The sequence below is a fragment of the Antennarius striatus genome, chromosome 13 (genome assembly GCF_040054535.1).
Source record: "Antennarius striatus isolate MH-2024 chromosome 13, ASM4005453v1, whole genome shotgun sequence".
Classification (NCBI taxonomy): Eukaryota; Metazoa; Chordata; class Actinopteri; order Lophiiformes; family Antennariidae; genus Antennarius; species Antennarius striatus.
Genome location: NC_090788.1, coordinates 15,338,364 through 15,357,947, shown reverse-complemented (window position 1 = coordinate 15,357,947; position 19,584 = coordinate 15,338,364). Strand labels below are relative to the sequence as shown.

At 40.1% G+C, this 19,584-nt stretch overlaps 1 protein-coding gene across 2 annotated transcripts; it reads right to left on the bottom strand.

The window, feature by feature from the left end:
* Positions 1–360: 360 nt before the first annotated feature.
* Positions 361–18,563, bottom strand: crebrf (creb3 regulatory factor). Of its 2 annotated transcripts, none has more exons than XM_068331433.1 (10): positions 18,432–18,563; positions 10,546–10,739; positions 9,532–9,657; positions 8,455–8,630; positions 5,043–6,232; positions 4,728–4,925; positions 3,315–3,504; positions 2,419–2,492; positions 2,122–2,241; positions 361–1,734 (listed from the first exon to the last, which is right to left on the bottom strand). In XM_068331433.1, exons 2-10 carry the CDS (start codon positions 10,552–10,554, stop codon positions 1,616–1,618), a joined length of 2,202 nt encoding a protein of 733 aa, XP_068187534.1. In that variant the 5' UTR covers positions 10,555–10,739; positions 18,432–18,563; the 3' UTR covers positions 361–1,615. The 2 variants fall into 2 exon arrangements, with proteins under 2 accessions (XP_068187534.1, XP_068187536.1); XM_068331435.1 differs by having other exon boundaries at positions 5,046–6,232.
* Between the last annotated feature and the right edge of the window lie 1,021 nt (positions 18,564–19,584).

The window sequence follows — 19,584 nt, the reverse complement described above, 5'->3', positions numbered from 1 at the left end:
AATATCTGTTAACCCTCACCCAGGCTCTAAAGACAGAGTACCAAAAACAAAAAGTAATCTATTGCAGAGCCCTCCTATATACACTGACTCTGTGGCATCAAGCAACAAGAGCATCCGTTTCTTTATGTACATTCAGAATATCTTTAGTCAACTGAAATACACAACAAACCCCACAGGCATCTCCTTCCTCACATTCACAACACTCCTCCTCAGTGTAACATGGGGCTGTGACGCTCTGAACTGAATCAATGAAAAGCAGTGAATCCCACTGTTTGATGGTTTGCCATAGCCCCGCCCTCCACTGAAAAAAACCGCGGTAGTGACGGCAATGACCCCCCCCCCCCAACCTCCCACCCCCGGTGCAGGTTCACACAAACGCAGTGTTTCGGTTATGCCTTGTCGTCACATCCCCAGTACAAAGTAGTCCTCTCCTCTGCGGAACCACAGGGAGTTCTGAGCAAACTCTCCTCCTCATTCGATCCCTTTCACATACGTGCACACACACAAACACGCACACGCACGCACACACTCAAAGTTACAGAAATACACACATACCTACACAAGGCACAATGAGTAGCACTCTGATCAAACACTAGTATGAACACACCAAACTGTTAGCCTGGTCATCTCTTCTGTACAAAAAGGGGAGTCGGTGCCATTTTTTACCGAGAGACACTTTTATGTACAATATCCTGGAGGAGATAGATCGCTGTTTTTTTGCCATCTTCATCACCACCTTCTCTCATACTGGCAAAATGCCCATTTCCACTAGTCCAGTTATAGCCAGCCCAAGGCCAAAAAGCACTTATCTACATGCACTTCCTCACCATATTGTCAACTATGTCCAGTTGTTTAACTTATTCTTGTTAAATCAGCTGTAAAGTTTCATCTCACAGCACAAAATGTTGAGTCAACTGGATGTTTGAAGTTCAATAGTTAAATGTCTAATCAAGCCTTAAAATTCTACATTTTTGTTCAGTAGCTAACTGTTAACTGCTATATTTTTACAACAGCACAACTGACTGGCAAATTGGGAGTGACATGAAGATATTCAGGCCTTCAATTCAGAATATTTCTTGCCACCCCGAAACACCACAAAGAACGCTGCTTTGCTTGGCTCTTCTAGAAAATGATGGTGTCTGTCAGGTAAAAATTCATCCTCTGTCATTAAAACCTCCAAGAAGTTGTGTGAGAGTATTCCAGTGGCTACACATGTATGACTGTGTCGATCAGCCCTGGAAGCAGAAGCAACCCTACACAATGCTATGTTAAACACATCTAATAATCACCGGTGGACTTAGAACGTGCTATTAGATATACACAGAACCACCTCTTGCTTTCAGAGGTGCGTTTCCCAAAAGGCATTCACAATGGGTTGGGAGACAGTGACCCGCTACCTGTGCACAGGGTGCAGAGATAGAAAGCGAAGATGTATGTCATTGGTTCATGACTTCAACAAACACACATACATACACACAGGGAGTGGTATGTGTGTTTGTGTGACCAACAATGTGTATGTACTCTGGGTTGGAGGCGCATGCAGGAGGAGCATAGTTACAATAGGACAGCACGGTGGTAATATTTAGTCCACTCCTCTCAGTGGACTGCCATTTGTCTAAATTTTGGAGGTGGGGACTCGTAGTCCGACCAGTCCACCAGTGGGATCCCCTCGGCCAGTGTTATCCAAGATCTTGTTGACAAAGTCCGAAGTCTGCCCAGCAACAGGTGGTGCCACTGGATGAATAGTCAGAAATAATAGATGTTAAAACAAACAACTTGTTTTTGTACCTTTTGTATCAGAGTTATACTAGGGAAGGGTATTTCAAGCAACAGCACTATCCAAAAGTCACACTGATTTTGAAAAGAACAATTTTTGCTGCATTATGTTTTTAATGTACACTATACTTCAGAATCAGTGAAAAACTCAATAATTGACGCCATTTAATTTTTTGGTTAATTTATTTGTGTTAATACAACACAAAAGAAGATTGTTTCTCCTTTAAATAACTTGCTTTTTTGATGCTGGTCATAGAGTTCCTATTTTTCTTTGTGTTCACAGACACTTGAAATTAGCTTACACATTCCATTAGGTCTGTTTTGGCGACCATAAACGATTCTCACCAAGTGTCTCCTGGATGAGATATTCCAGAGTGTCAGTCATGTTTGTAGGACGAGGAGAGGAGTCCTCCACCCGAACCACAATCTCCTCCTTGATGGCGTTGATCACAAACAGAAGACGGTCTAGAAGACACATGGTAGAGCACACAAATGAGTGATAAGCACAAATCCATTACATTTAAAGTCTGTATCTTGTGATATGCAACTAACGAGAAATCAACTTTTGATTTGACGACGATACATAAATTACATTGATCCTCTCCACAGAGGTCAGATGAAGTTAAAAAAGTTACTACGTACCATACTCTGTGCTGAGTCCCCACAGTTTCACCTTGTTTGCTTCATACTGGGCCTTCTTTTTTAAACGGCAAGCTCTGAAAAAAGATGAAGAGACTTTATTAATACATCTTCTACGATGAAACCTATTTTTTTTTATTAAATTTTTTTTTTTAAATAAATAAATTAACCTTCCTATGTGCAAAAAAACCTGAAAGAATGCTACACCTCTATCCGGGAACAATCTGGCCTTGCATTATAGATCTAAAACATTTATGAAAGCAACAGCCTGAAACACAAGTTTTTAAGATTTATTACACTTCATTGATCTCTATTCACTCTGTTATATGACTTACACACATACACCCCCCCCCCCCCCCCACACACACACACAGGTCTCTGTCTGCCTCTCTCTACCAGCTTCTCCTACACCCTCATCCTCTCTATTTCAGTGCAGGAATAATAGCAGTTCAGCAGGTACCTTACAAGTTATGCTGAGAGGACTGCCGACACTGATGTCAGTTAGTTTCATTCAATGGGGTACTGCCAGAGGAGAAACATCCTCTAAAGCATATCAATAACTCTTTTCACACAGCTTGTTCAGATTGCCTATTGCACCTCGTTTTATTGCACACCACAAAGGTATAATGGAAGATATTATTATTCTGCCTCAACATAGCAGCGGAGGAAATAACGTTACATTGACAGAGTGATTCAGCAAGGTGGTGGGACAATACTCAGGTGGAATGACTTTTAATGCATTACGTGTATGGCCCACAACCACAGGACTTAAAGAAACAGCTAGATGCAGGTAACAGACCAGATATGGAAGGGAACCTGATTGGAATCTGATTTGCTGCAGTCTGAGCGTAGCCAAACACTGCTCTTCGGTGTCACATTATGCGGTGCAGTTTCTTTACCTTGATGCTAGCTTGTTCTTCTCCTTGCGGGATCGCGGCCGTGCAGTGAGTGGCAGCTCGCTCACAGGTGTCAAGTCACTGATCACCTTGTTAAGCTTGCGGAGCTCAGTTCCAATCTGCAGCAACTTGCGAGGATTGGGAGTCAAGTCTTCCACATCTGTACGGCGAGACTTCTTCAGCATGTATTTCCCTAAATAACAACCAATGAACAGAATGCATCTAAGATCACTGGGACTTTAAACATAATGCTGAGCAGACACCCAAGCACAGAATACAATAGTGTTGCAGTGGTTATCAGTTTCCTGGTAAACCATGGAATGTTTGGATGGCTATTATACTACTAACAACTGGTTATTAAAGGTTTTAGAAAAACACAACGGGAGACTCTCCATTACTTAATGAATGCCCGTTAAGACTGTGGAAAGTCCACCAGTGAAACATACAAAGCAGAGAATATGGAAGAGTATATGATGGATTTCCATCCCCCTAAAAGAAAAGTATAATCAGTAACGTGAGACTACTTTGAGTTCTGAAAAACCACCAAGACTTTATCCTCAGGGGAGGATAATCAGATTGTAAGGTGACTGGAGGGAATACATCCAACTACTTTACCTGTCTTCACTAGCATCAGCCTTCTGCCAGATGAAAATATGAAAATGAAATCTTGCTGTTACACCATGCTTCCACTGGTGCTAAAATGTTCAGTTACAAGACATGTTACAACGACTTGACTGATTAATCGTGATTATTTTCATGGTGTTTCTATAGCTTCTTATTATTAATTGGCTTTGACAGAACGACTGAAGATGTGTGACAGAAAAAGAATGCCCCTGTGTTTGAATTCAACCAATCATTTAGGATTATGTTTTTAATACTTGCCATAAACATTTGGAAATGATCAAAATGTACAATGACTTGTCCACTTCACACCTATAAATATTTCTTTTTCATGCAAGACAACTTCTTCACTGCCTTTTCATCTTTTGGTTTAAAGCATGCCTTTTGCATGCCTTTTACAAGAGGATTTTAATTCTCTTTATTAAATATTTTAAATGTTATCATTTAAATTGTAAATATCACTGCCACATACTGTACACAGCTGCTGTAAGATCCAAAACATTGTAGTCCAACTGAAGATCTCTAACAGCTTTCATTAAGTCGCACATGTATTTCCTGTACTGATTGAGGTTGAAAGATGAAATGTAAACAATAATTAAAGAAAAAAAAATTATATCAAATTAAGTCTTTCCTTTAAAGCTTAAAGCATCGGACTAAATTAGTTCAGCAAGGCTTGAATTTGAATTTGATGACACAACTGCTTTAATACTGTTACGGTTTGCAGGTTATAAGTGTGTTTGTGTGTCGGTGTGTGTGTGTGTGTGTGTGTGAGTGTGTATGTTGATGTATGTATACCATGGAGGGGCCCATTCTTCTGGTACAGGTTGCTAGGCAGCGTGTGTCTGTCCCACTCTGAAGGCTTGAGCATACGTTCCTGTTTGGAGGGGGTGAGCTGCTCACTGTACTCCCAGAAGTAGCGGCGCTTGCCTCTCTTCCGGCTTGACACTCCTGCTGTAAGGCCTTTAATATCCTCCGTCAGCTCCATGTCACAGCCTGATGGAGGCAGAAGAACAAGACATGAGAACAGGTTGGAAATCAGAGCAACGGAAAACTTAAGCGGAAATAGTGGCAAATAGGAAATGAGCAATGAAAACAGGAAGCAGCAACTGCTACCTTGCTCTGAGAAGGCGTCACTCATATCATCATCCTTGTCTGCTTCATAGTCTTCATCCTCTTCCTCCTCCTCTTCTTCTTCTTCCTCCTCCTCTTCCTCTTCCTCCTCGTCATCGTTTTCAGACAACTCATGCTCGCTACCAAAACCCTCATCGTGGTCTTCATCGTCAAGCTCTAGCCCATCACCCTCATCCTCCTCTGCCTCCTCTTCATCGTCGTCCTCCTCCACATCCTCATCGAGCAGGGAGTGGGCTCTACCGTCCAGCCTGCTGCGGGTCAGGAACAGAGAGTAGTTGTGCTCCTCCTCCTTGCCGTTCTCTGTGCCCTCAACAGCCAGACCACCACCACTGCTGCTCGTTTGTGCCGCAGCATCGCTGCCACTGACCAGACCACCGGTGTCAACCTGAAGGGCGTGGCTCGCTTCTACAGCGTGAGGCACAGCGGACCAGCCTACAGGCAAGTCTCTCCTCCCTTTCCTCTCCACCCTCTTCTCAAAGCTCGTCAGGCTGCCGTAGCCACTGGCCTCTGCGGCAGGAAGTCCCATTGAAGTAGCACTTGCTGAAGTGGAAGCCTTTTCATCTTGAGGCAGAGAGAGAGGTAAATGGGCATCTGACCTCTCAAACTCTGTCTTGGTGGGACTGTCAGGCTGAGTCTTATGCACAGCACTCACACGAACTTTGGCCTTACGCACAAAGTCAGAGTTATGAGAAGTCTGGGCTGTCATCTTGGTGCCTTGTCCCTGGACCTTGGCTTGAGTTTGGCCATAGTCCTGGGTGAGACTGAGGAAGGTCTGGGTCTTGGCCATAGTCTCCGTGCTGGAGGGGACGGGTCTGGTGGCTTTTTGGGAGCCTTCAGGAAAGTCTGGGAGTAAGTTGTGGGAGGGACGGGAAGATGTAGAGCATGGGGAGGGCCGTGCAGAGCTGGGCCCGGATATTTGTCCAGGGACCAGGGGTCTCTTACTTTGACAGGGAGGCTGAGAGGGAAGAGACTGAGCCGGTGGCAAAGTCAGGTCAGCAGGGGGGTAGAGCGCCTCACACACAGGCTGTGAATCCTCACTGTTCAGCTGGGCCAGAGTCGGAGTTCGACCAATCACTTCCTCATCCTGGTACGGACTAGAGAAGTCATCCAGTCCAAGGAAATCAACCTCTTTGGTACCCCAGATGTCACAGCTGGTCAGCCTTGTGTATCTGCCAAGCGTAAAACCATGATGTTATATCTGTTGTTATAAATACACATTGAATTTAATTTTATAAAACGTAAGGTTCCAAACCCAATCACTGATTTAACACAATAAATCAAAATAATCACTTTGGCCAAAAAACAAGACATTTGAGGCTCACTTTGGAATGAAAAACAGACATCTGACATCCCATAATACAGTGCGCCCTTGTCACTCACAGTTAATGCGTTCCAGGAACCACACACGAATAACAAATTCCGCAATATAGCGACAAACTATTTATCTTATTATTTACCATAATTTAAACGTTTATGAACCCTCCCCCACACTGATATTACACCACCTTCTCTCTGTATTACCTCTTCCAACACTTTTATCGACTTTTTAAAGCACTTTTGCGTCTCATGGAAGTGTGCTGCGTTCTGAGACTCACAGAACGTAGTTCACTTCCGGATGCCGTCAGCCAATAGAATGCATGTACGGTAACACATGAATACCTATTAAAAATCCATGATGAGGTGAAGTCACGAGTGTTGATGTGCAAATGCACGAGGGATTAGTGTACACTTAACAAATGACTTTTAAAATCTTTATATTTGGAGCCTATCAGACTGAGAAAAATGTCAGTGACTCAGAGACATACTCAATATTATGGCTACCTAACAGTCAAGACTATTAAAAACTGAGTTATTCATAGTACAAAAGATGAAGCACTATTTTAATTAAACATGACCTCCAGGAGACACGACCCTCCCTGTGACAGTCAGCACTGTCCCACCTCAAGGGTAATAGCCTTTAGATTTCAGAACCTGTTTACTCTAAACTGACACTCGACAACAGAGGAGGAAGTGCGCAAACTATTTTGGTAGTGAAGCATTAGGATCACTGCAGGACAGATGGAGCATCACCTCACATCTCGGGAGATTGCGGTAGCCAGCTGCTTTGTTGTTTGTCGACCTCTTAAACCACTCTCTGCCTTGGAGGGAAACCAAAACTTACCTCAAAGCATCCACTGTCAGTCAGACTCTACTACTACCTCTCAGTGATGCTGAAGTCTCATGCTGTGAGAACCTTTAGGCAACTGTATGATCGCATAATTGCTTGCAGTTTTCCTATCATAAAACATATATCTCTCAACTCAGATGGTGCAGGAAAACTCTCTGCCAGGACCCGCACCCATTGATCCCCTAACCTTTCACTGACTTTACTTAATGCAGCCAGTCTTGAAGTGAACCATGAACAAAAAAAGGCATTGAAACGTGCTTCAAAAACATAGAAAATATTTTCTCATTGAAAAATGTTATTGAGCAACAATGAATATTTTGGAATTGAAATTTTTAGCAATTTACTGACATTTAGCAGCCTAAAAATATTGTTGGATTAATCAACGGTTTTGTGGGAACTGAACATAATTAGTGATGAACGGGTGATACAATTTACAATGGTTTTGCCATGAATGAATCAGGACTACTGCACTATTCTTCCGGCATAGAATATATTTTAGATGTCTTGCAAATCAAGACCCTAGCAGTCCACTTTATCAAATTTTTGTTTTGCAGAGAAAAATGTTCCCTCTGGGGTTTAAAGAATAATGCTGATATTATTCAATATTTTTCTTACAGTCAACAAAACCATTAGACACAAGTTCCTTCTGAAAACAGATAAGTCTTTAAATTATTACTTGAGCAAATAGATGTAGTTCATTATTTTTTTTCCACTGTGCATTAATTTCCATTAAATTTATGAAAGTATGCTAGTATATTTAGTATTGTCTCAAAATAATCCACAGTGTCTATATTTGTCCTAATCAAGAAGCATGTCCAGGGTGAAGCATGCTGCTTAACAATATGTGTTCAGCAGTGTTTGAAGTTTATTGGAAGAAAGGCTTTGGATAATGGTTGTCTCATGTTCAAAGTAAGAAAAAGATTACCTTTCAAAAACAATCACAGCAAAAAGGGACAGGCCATTTGCATTCATACAATCTTTATAACTGATTTATTAAATGCAGGGCATCCTTAAACGCTCCTCTGAGTGATTTGGTTTTGAAGCCAGTGATTTGTTGCCCATTAAATAAACAAGAGTAAGTCTGTTTGACACTAAATGCAACTCTGTGTAGTTGTAGGACAATCCATTAAAGCTACATTGACCTTCAAAAAGTTTGATAAGTGAAAGACAGTATGTTATTAAAGTTTAATGAAAATCAACAACAGCACATAAAGAATCCAGTACCTGGTGAGGTCTTCCCAGTAGGAGTCCCACTGTTCAAAGGCTGAGCTGCTATAGACCGTCTCACACTCGCCCATACCCATCAGCTGATCCATGCAGCCCTCCACCTCCTTCCCTCCATCCCCTGCACCGACTACGCTATCCCCACAGGGGCTCTGCCGATGGCTCATGTCTCGGTCCTGCAGAGAGGAGGAAACCAGAAGATGAGTCAGGTTTCTGACATTTTTCATTCTACTCAGTCTACCTCATGAATTCATCTTACAATCACAAAACTGTCAAGAAGACATTCTGATTACTATAATGTATACTAGTATGTGCCTGGTCAGCAAAAATTGATTTGTGAAAACATTTCTAATTCATTTCTTTTTCAAAAATATTTAAACTTGGCAGACAAAAGGTAAAAAACAATATAAATAATCTGGGTGCTTGTTATTTTTGTCACATGTAACCTGACATGATTTTTCAGTGTGGATTTGGAGGTAATCAGCTGTGACCACGCCGGTCGATGAAGCTACCCAGTAGTGTGTTTTTACTAAAAGCATTCCACCTTAAAATATGCAATTTGTCTTGTTGTATTTGACTTGTGCAAAATAAAACAATATTCTGTATCTTGATGTATAAACTTTTTAACATGAGATAACATGAGGTTGTTGTTTTTAACATGAGGAAGTTCACACAACTCAAATATGATCACAAAGGATCACTGAAATAAAATTGATATCTAATACAGCAGTAAGAAAAGGCCCAATAAATTAATAACAAATCATGAAAAATAATTTTTACACAACAAAATTCAAAATTGGTGCATCTTACACATGCACGCACGCACACACGCACGCATGTACGCACGCACGCACACACACACACACACACACACACACACACACACACACACACACACACACACACACACACACACACACACACACACACACACACACACACACACACACACACACACACACACACACACATAAACACAGGTAACAATGACAGCTGTGCACAGCACTATTAACCACACCTATATTTCAGTATGGTAAACTCTTTGTTTTCTCTTCTATTGTGTGTGCAGCCACTCACCAGTTCATACATGAAATCTGGGTCAGAGCTGGTGGCGAGTAGCTCAGTGCTGGTCAGGGCCTGGTCAGCAAATGAGTAGTTCTGAAAGGCGTCCCCAAAGGGAGGCTCCATCCCACTGACGCTAGGCTGCAACACCGGACATAAAGCACATTGAAGTCAAAAGTTACTAGTGAACATCATCATCGCGATCGTTAAATCTGATCAAAGCTAACTTTTAACAGTTTTGTCTGGAATTCTGTCTCTTTCGGGTTGCTAAATCTGTAAGCCACAAGATATGCAGGATATCATGACGACTTTAGTCTCACACAGATGGACTGTGATAACTCAGCTGCTGAGGTGCTGATACTTCTCATTATTTATTTGTCTGGGACATAGGGGTACACAAGTGCTGACAGTGTAACAGTTACCATGACTGTTTTTAGCAAATGTTTGCAGCTGACATCCAGTTTGCCTTGTTTAATTTCATGCAATAAGCAATATTTCTCCAAAGTGTTAGCAGCAGACAACACCAGACCTTACTGAAAGACGGCCATAACAACAGACAGGCATTTCATTTCATAATCTCTGCTTACTGAGTACAACCCCATTTCTTTTCATCTAAAACACGGTGCAAAGCTAGAATATATAAAAACTACATTAAACAAGTTGTGAAGCAATTGTGTTGACCAATGACTTTTTATAGATTGTTCCAAAGTAAAGACTTATTACTTATACCGTGACTTAATCCACAAAGTGGTGAACCTCACCTGATCCTTGCAGCCCCATCATATCCATTAAGATATCACCTGCATACCTTGCAATGTTCAACAGGTGTTTTTTGAACTGAGCGCAACCTTCCCAGTCTTTTGTTGGCTGTTTCCTCTTGTTTGAAATGTGTTACTGGTATTAAATTCGAAACTGGAGTTTAAGTTTTTGTCCTTATCTAGGTTTAACAAAATTCAACAGACTTAAGACGCTGTGCAGGTCTGTGTTGGAGGACAACTGTCTGTGTGAAAGTGATGTCATCACTCTTACCTGAGGCATCGCCAGGCACAGCTCAGAGCTCCAGCGGGGATAACCTCTGGGCCCTTTGTCCGGTCCCAGTGGCGGTTGAGTGGGGTTGTACGTTCCACACAATAAATTACTGTCAAATGAAATGATTGCCGAGTGCTGGTATGCACAACCTTCAACCTGGTCTGGTCTGATATGGTTTTCTGTCTGCTTCAGTTCTGTGGTAAAAAAAGAGACGAGGAATTAGAATGAAAACAAGGGGACACAAAGAAATAATCCAACAATAATATGCAAGTGCAGCCATTGTTGTAGAGTTGTTTGGGTTTTTTTTTACCAATCTTCAAGAGGTTGTTTTGCTTGGTTTGGCTTTTACTATTTTCACAAAAAAAAATGGCAAATAGGTGTTTTAATCAGTTGCTTGGGAAAAAAGACCAAAGTAATGACCTTTTCTGTTCTGTTGAAAATGTGTATACTGTACTTGGCTAGGCTCAGATGATGTAAGGAAAAACTGGATTTATTTTTTGCACAGACACAAAAACATGACATTTTAATTTAGTCTTTGTTAACATTTCACTGAAGCTTTATAAGAATAGTTTTCTTATCTTTTAAGCTAATAGGATGAACTTGTTGGCAAAAATTATTTCAAGACACAGCCGGAAGCAACATTATCATTTATGAGTATTCATATTTCCAGTTCCTTGGTGACAAAAGTCTTGTATTTATTCTTTCTTACATCTGTCATGTCTTTACAAACTCCTGAGGAAAATATATAGCTCTTCAGCTAATAAATTGCAAACAGCCGGTGAGAAAATTTATTATCACCTATCATCGCAAAAAATACGATGTAGGAGGTAGCAAGTGCACAACAATATTTTGTAGAATAGAAATGATAAAACTTCTCTCATCAAATACATTAGTGTCTTTATATATCATTGTTCTTCAGCCAAGCAGAATCCCTACTTCTCTGCTGCTTTTATTATCTCACCGAGAAGCTGACGTGTTTAAACGATCAATATATCCCACGCTCTCTTTAACTGTGCTGACTCTTAAGAGGTTAATTCATCACCACCCCCTCTACACTAGACAGAGAGTGTATTTCGGTTACTAGGTTGTTTCCTGATTTCAGACACTCAAAGCTTCTGAGTTATAATGACACATGAATGAAACGGCAATTCAGCAGGATTTCCCTGAAGGTTTTGTAAATGTAACAGACCCACAAAACAGTTAACAATTACTTGTTAATGCAAGGGAAACAGTGCTCCTAAAAATGCCGACCTGTTTACTGCCGGTTGGGAAAGTCGGAATGCATCGTCTCTACAGCTGGACCTAAGATCTGCAGCACTGGACCATGCTAGTCTCACTGTGTCATTAATGAGAAGATACACATGGCAACATATGACACATGACGCTGCAACTTGGATGATCAAATTGCTTCAGATTGTCGGAGCACTTTTACTACATGCGGTATAGCGCTGTGCTAGCACAAGGCTAAATGACACATTAAAAAAAAAAAGTTACTTATAACAGGAGACACAATTTTAGCACTACAGTAACGGTAATTTTTGAATTCATTTTTTCAAACCACCACCGTGTAAAAAAAACATTATTTATAAAGGTGATATAGTATAGCTGCATGAGAAAAATGTTGTTATACTGAAAATAATGAATTTGATCATACTGTAATTTCACTAAATACAATGCTACTGAATTGAACAGTAGCGTCAGTGACTTTGATTTTTTCCAGGAGGAAGCGTTCCATCACAAAGCCTTGTTTGACTTCTTTTAATTTTAAGCCACCCACGGTAAGCTAGCAAAACTATAAGAAGGGTGTTGAATTAACCTCTAGCCCAGCATGCATAATAAGTCAAAAATATGCTTGGTGATAAACTGAGCAACAGATATGCTTTGACGCTAACACTGTTGCACCACTGATCCTTTGACATTAACTCCTACTGCAGCACCGGGCCTGAGCAGCGCTGGATGCAGCACAGCAGCTCAGCCTCGCTGCCAATTCATCCCCACCACAACGAACTGGAACAAAATGCTCTACTTCTAACAAGTATTTCACCTCCAAGATGAACATTATAAACATTATGTCTATAAATTGTTTGAGGTGACACCTGAAAGCACAAAAATATTTGTTTGTTTTTTGTTAAACTTTTCCAGAGCCTCACTATTTTAAATATTGTGAGGTCAGGCTAATGCAAAGCAGTAACATGTGGATGGAGCCAGCAGGATAAAGACTGACGCTGTGTGCCACACATCACGGACCTCACAGTTTTGTTCAGGTTTTATAGAACATCCAAAACTCTGGGTAGGATGTTTTGATGGTAAAACCCCTTAAAGAGTTAACAGTCATTACAGCGAGATGAGTCAAACAGCAGACGTCTGAGAGAGAGTCTCACCAGGCGGTCACTGAAAGCACTTCTCCATGTAGAGCTCATCTTTTCTGTTCACTGTTTGTTTACAGACATGTGGTTGCATTATGGGTTAACCTGACCCATATTGTATTGATAAAATTGGTTTATAAAATGAATGAAAATAGTAATTATCTTCAGATAATTCAGATAAAACCTGAACATAAACTACTAAAATAATATACAATCATGAAATTAATTTGAATACTCATAATTATAATTGTATAAGGAGTGAATGATTAACTGACTATAAACATACTGCTGACAACTCTGGATGGTTTCCTCTTTTCAGCTCTAATATGGAATGACAAAAAAGAGAGCGGTAATGCTCTTCTTGCTCCATTGTCAGAGCCTGGACATCTGTTTATGAATGAATAGGCAAATATTTGCCTATCTCTAGATGATTTGTACAATACTCTTTATTGTGGTATTTTTCAGTCAACACACTGAACCAGTTAGTCAGTTAGAAAAATGTTCAAAGTGACTGACATTCTCAAATAAAGGATGGGATCAACTTTTGATTATTGGATAAGTCATTAAATGATATTCTGATCAAATAAAAACTGATTTATTTATATGATTATTTTTTCAGTGAAAAACATTGCTACCTGATACTGATAAAAATTCAATGCCGCCATTGAAGATGACAGTAATGCATCTACAAGCTGTTTGCCAGCTACCACTAAGAAGAAACCAAGCTGACAGAGAGCCGAATCATGCTAGCTATTAAAAAAAAAAGTACTTATGAAGGAAAATGGGGTGCAGCATCATGTCTGAGAGCATCCAGTTGTGTTATAACAACTGGAAAGAAAGCACCAGCAAAAGAAGGCCCATCCAGCTCAACAGTGGCTGGTGTTATAAACAGATGAAGCAAGTTTGCTGTCAGTTGTGTCTGACACACAATGGCTGTCAAAGCACAGATGATGTTGAAGACACAATTCCCATTCCCATTCCCATCAAAATCTCCTATCATATGTCACACAGCATCCATTTTAGCAAAACAAGATCAAGCCACAGAGATCAAACTGAGATCAAAATCATGCTTAAAATCATTCCAGTCATCACAACTTTGTTGTTCTTTACTCCCACTAACTCACTGTAGCACACACTGGCCTTTGGCTCTTTGCTACCTTTGCATAGCAAATAAATTAGAATCTGCATGGAGACATGGGCCTGTGGTGAACAGCTGACACAATCATGCACCAATCCAACCACTCCGAGACCAGTTGACGCCATCACTTCCTGTCAAATGAACTTCTCACCTCTGAGCTCTATCCCCCAAGCCACAAGCTTCACATCAACATAGGAAGTGGCAGAAAACTCATTTGCACATAACTCTAATACAACAGGGGATTTAAAAATAACACCTTTATAAAACCCAAATGTGAATGTAAGTACACAACTCATTGCATGTAAATATGAATGCACACACATAATCTCTTAAGAGCTGAGAGCATATTTGAAAGCTCAGGCTCTGAAATAGAAACTGATCATTATCATATCTCAGTGTGTACCAGGGCAGCTGTGTCTGGCTTCACTTGAAGCAGAAGCAGAATGGGGAAATGACCTGAACACAGAGCTAGCACCTATATCAATCGAGACTCTCTCCAACAGCAGAAAGAATCAGTGAGGGTGCAATTACAAGCGTTAAAAACAACTATTCTCATCTCTACCGGCAAATCTGTGCTGAATACATTTGAGCAAAATCTAAATAATCCAACTAACTACTCAGCAGCTGATAAACTATGACGTAAAGCTAGATGTTTATGACCGCAACTGAAAGCCCAAACTCAGGATTAAATTCTCTCCTGCTTTGATCAGTCTAGGTTCAAGGATGAAGCATTGGCTCTTTTCCTTTAGCTCTGTGCTTTGGGATTTTTCCCTTGGCCTGGGTCATAACATACTTTTAACCAAAAAGATTTGGCTTTCCCTTTCCAAGACAATGAAAAACTGAAAAACCTTTAATACAGATTAAGAATTCCTAAAAAAAAAATTTAAAATAAAAATAATTATTATTATAATAATGAGCTGTGAAAAAAAAAAGGGACATATTATTTGAAAAGTCATTCTTAAACAGGATGTCAGAAGTCCAGAACGATTAGACACTTTTAGTTGAGTCTGAATGCTTGGCTGGATTTTGGCCATCCAGTCAATGGAACATCCCTCCCTTCATTCTCAGTAATGAGAAAACTTTTGATTATGCTGTTATGACATGCTGTTGTGCATCATTCGACTCCTGCCGTACATATGTGGAACACAGTGAAATGTCTTCTGACACAATTTACAAAATGTGCTTTTGTTCTTTATAGCGTCCCTTGAGGACTAACTTTGATATGCACAGTCACGATGACCTCTCCATAAATATTCAATTTCCTGTGTTGATGCCAGGCTTGCAGATGTGGATTTCTACAATGAACTCCACATGAACTCACACAAAAGTTCCTTCCTTGTTACTGAGCATCAGATTGATTTAGATTTAGAAAATGTGAAACATTTAGTTGTGCTTGTGCTGCACTCAGTTTGCACAATCATACAAACAGTTGACATTCTGCCTCACAACATTGGACGTGATCCAAGTAGGCCAATCAGTTTTTTTCGGAGAGTTACCTAGTGGTACCAGGCAGTCCCCGAATCCTACGATGAGTCAGCAGGAGATGTTCTCGTTTGCCAAAAAAAAACACGTGAGGGGATCACCTCAAGTTTTCTTGAAAAATCAATAAACCGCAGGACCTAAACGTGTCTGTTTGTCATGGTAACTGTCATACATAAAATGGATACCTGTTAGCAGCCATTAGTGCATGAATGTTATGATTTTAAGACTAATTCATACGGCTATTTGCTTATTTGTCTATTTTATGAGGTGATACAATACAGAGATGACACTAGGGTTGGTGACTTGCTGTTAGTGACTATGTTCACATCACAGCATCATTGCCCCATTTCTCATAGTAAGATTATTTTTTAATTAACTGTAATTACAACACGTGTTACCGTTGTTTTTCCTTCTATGAATGACTGACAGAGCGAAACGCATATTTGATAAAAGATAAAATGAACTGTTCAGCTTGAAAATTTGTGGAATGATTGGGCATATGTCAGTGAACAAATTTTTAAATATAGAATAGGAATAGGCCACCTCTACTGTATTTTCTACTTACAATTCTAAATAGTTCTGTAATGCCCTTTTGCGCCTGAAGGAGGAATGCTGTAAACTACTGACTCCTGCACATGAAGGACACGGAGCCACTGCTGTTGAACACATTTAGTAAATCTTTTGCATAGCAGGCATTTCACTTGGCAATCACAGGTGTAGCTAAACCATTGTTTATTGTTGTGTTGCACTGCAATAATTTCTGGAGCTAAGCCATTGTTAATATAATTAGTTCCACCTGTGACTGTCCTGCTATGACAGGTTGAAATGTCTGCCGTTCACAAGGGAAGTAAATATAATTAAATTTAGAACAATATAGAAAGAAGGCCGCTTTCATGGTGGCAGGGCTCTTGAGATTTCAGTTACAAAGATCTATTTAGGACAGCAAAGCTAAATTATGGGGCTTTTTCAGAACTGACAAAGCCTCTTGGATGAAAGGTGAAACGTCTTTCAGAAACTTTCTTAAAGTCCAGTGGATTGATTTAAATAGCTTTGGATACAATACCTGTATTGTAAAGGATGCACAACTAGCATGGATAAACACCTTTGCCTCCACAAGACACAAATCAGCAAGAGTATCTTGTTTGAACATCTGCAGATTGCTAACACTAGTAGCCCTTGTGCTGCTGCAAGGCCAGTGGCAGTGATTCCATGATGGCACACTCCACTCAACATACCAGCAAAGGGAAGACGGATAGTATGTTTAAAATATTTTTTTCCTGTGGAATACACATGCATTCTTTGAATTCATGAACTGGGAAACATTTTGGGTCCTCTAATCTAAGCATGAAGCATGGTTTCAAATTTAGCATGATAATAACAAATAATATTGTTACTAAGTTGTAGTAGTGGATAAGATGTTCTCCAAATGGAAACTTTAAACTATTTGACCTCCACAACCACCAGCAAAAACAAAACAAAAACCATGCCTCCATCTCTTTGTCATGGATCTCCTGCTTCTGGGGTGGGCACACTGGGAGCGCAAATATCTACATCTCAACGTCTTCTCCACCTTACACACGGGCATAAAAGCATGATTACAAACTCCAATAAAACCACTAATGCCACCACAGTCCCCACAGCTTCTGCTCTGATAACAGATCCTAACAAAGCAAATGAAAACCTCGAACAAACACGCGGAGCCAACACCCACGTAATCTACTTCTCCTATTGGTCGAGCGGAGATTACTGTCCTCCTCTAGGCGCCTCTGATTGGCTGCTACAGCCGTCATTATCAGGAGAAGCTTCATAATAAACAGCCCGTTTCATTCTAGGTTGAGGCAGAAGATAAACAAGTTGGAGGCCTACATGTCCGTGGCCTAGATAGCTTATTTTACACATATTTTAAGCCAAATTTAACCACTAACTCAAATAAATCCCAGTCCAAATCTATGTCTTTTGCTAATATTTATACCAAAGTAGAGACACCGAATCAAACGTTTTGCTTAAGTCGGCTGATAAACTAAAAAGCAGGTTGTTTTGGCAAAAATTCACACTAACTTATCACACCAAACAAATCGTTAGTCGAGATATAGCCACGGCATTACCATACGTCTGATTTGGGTCTGATATTTAACTTACATCTCGTGGAAATTTCTGGCTGTGTCGAGTTTTTTTCCACCAGCAGTGGGATTGTTATGTGTTGGGGGGCGTGTACCTCCACAGAGCTCAGGCTGCCAAGCGAAAAGTCACTGTTGGGCTTTTTATTCACACACAACGGCTTTTCTCACCAGAAACACGGTTCAATGGTGTTTAGAATTGCTATATTAGACCCATTAAAGACATTGTTGAGAGTTTTCTCCGGGGTTCACATGATTTGAATAGTTAAGAAGAAGCGTGGTCGCCTATGCTCTTACATAAGTGCAGTTTTTAACCATCCGGACCCAGTGCAGGACATGTAACCACAATAACAAATATTATGTCCACATTAGGACACAAGGACATAATAACTGAAAACAGCAGAATGTTATTTTTGAGCTATGTCGCGAATGACAGTTGACAGTGACAACAATTATCTAAGTACATGATGTAATAATAGCTAAGTTAGACACATAATTGCATGTAAACATTTCCTACGGGATCTCGGGAGACTGCAGGGAATAATAAGGGACATCTTAGCTCAAACTGTGTGTTCTAATAGGGAACGACTAGAGACTCCAGCTTCTCTTTCACCCGTAGCTCGCAGTCAGTATGGCCGTCCGCCCCCTTCCTCATCTCAGCCGAAGCTCAACACACAACAACAACCTGCCGTTAGCTTCCAAGCTAATCCTCGGCCGCGGTGAAACACCGATTCGCTGCTCAGTACAGTTCCCTCAAAAAGGATAAGTAATGGTCGTACTTACTTTAAGGACGCCCATTCATATGTCCTGTTCCGTATTGGACCTCGTGTATGTTCCACTGTTGGAGATAACAAGGCCCCCTTTTCAATGGAGTCCACGCGCTATTACAGCTCTCTCGGGTTTGTTTTGTTTTTCTTCTTCCTGACGGGTTCCTGGAAAGCGCGTGACTGCCTGGCCACGTGGTGAACGTCTGGGCCAATCAGAGCTGAGCTCAAGAACGGGCGAAAATAATTATTTAACATGTCACTTTTCTCAGTTTATCCTGATAAGTATTACTTTTACCTGTAAATTATATATATTAACAATAACGAACTTTTAGATATATCATATAATTTTCATAAATATTGCATCAAAATAGATTAAAAAGTTGTAATTTTTCTGATTTCATTTAGTTTATTTGCTGTATTTTCAATAGATGTAATCTTTTAAATGTTGCTGTAAATGTTGCTTCAAAATCCTGCTGTCAAGAGTAAAATCAAGGTGAGAGAACAAGCGAATTATCATCTGCTAACATAATTGTATTTTTGCATTTAAATGTACCATGTGACCTTTTTGACCAAGTTTAAGACACCAACCAAGGCCTGAGGAATACTTCTCCCTAGCACATAGTTCAACATGAAATAAAGGAGTTTACAAAGTTCAGGCGAAGAGGATGCACAACATGGAATGTCAACAAAAATGTTGTTTCATTACGGAGTTGAAATCATTTGTTGTGGATTTTATTTGGCCTTAACTTTAACATGTCTTAAGTAATAACATTAAAGTATTTTCTTTATTATAGCAAAAAATGTTGGACTGAAAAATAAAACTGTAACAGTAAATACAAAATTGTTAATCATGCAACAATGAACACAGGCAATGAATGCTCTTTTTAGTCTTGTTTCTGAACAATAAGAAAAGAACATACATGCCTGTGAGCTATTCACAAAAGTATATCAGCTTGCATAGCTGGATTTGACTGAATAACATTGTAGACTGAAAAAAAAAACAGCTTCTATGGACAAAGACACACTTTATACTGATGCTGTGCAGAAAATAGGCACAAACTTGTTTTTATCTCCTTTTCAGGTGTCCATCAAATAATCTACTAACTTTTCCTCCTTCAGCCACATACAGTTTGTGATTAAACCGTTATAATTGTATAATCCCTAAGAAG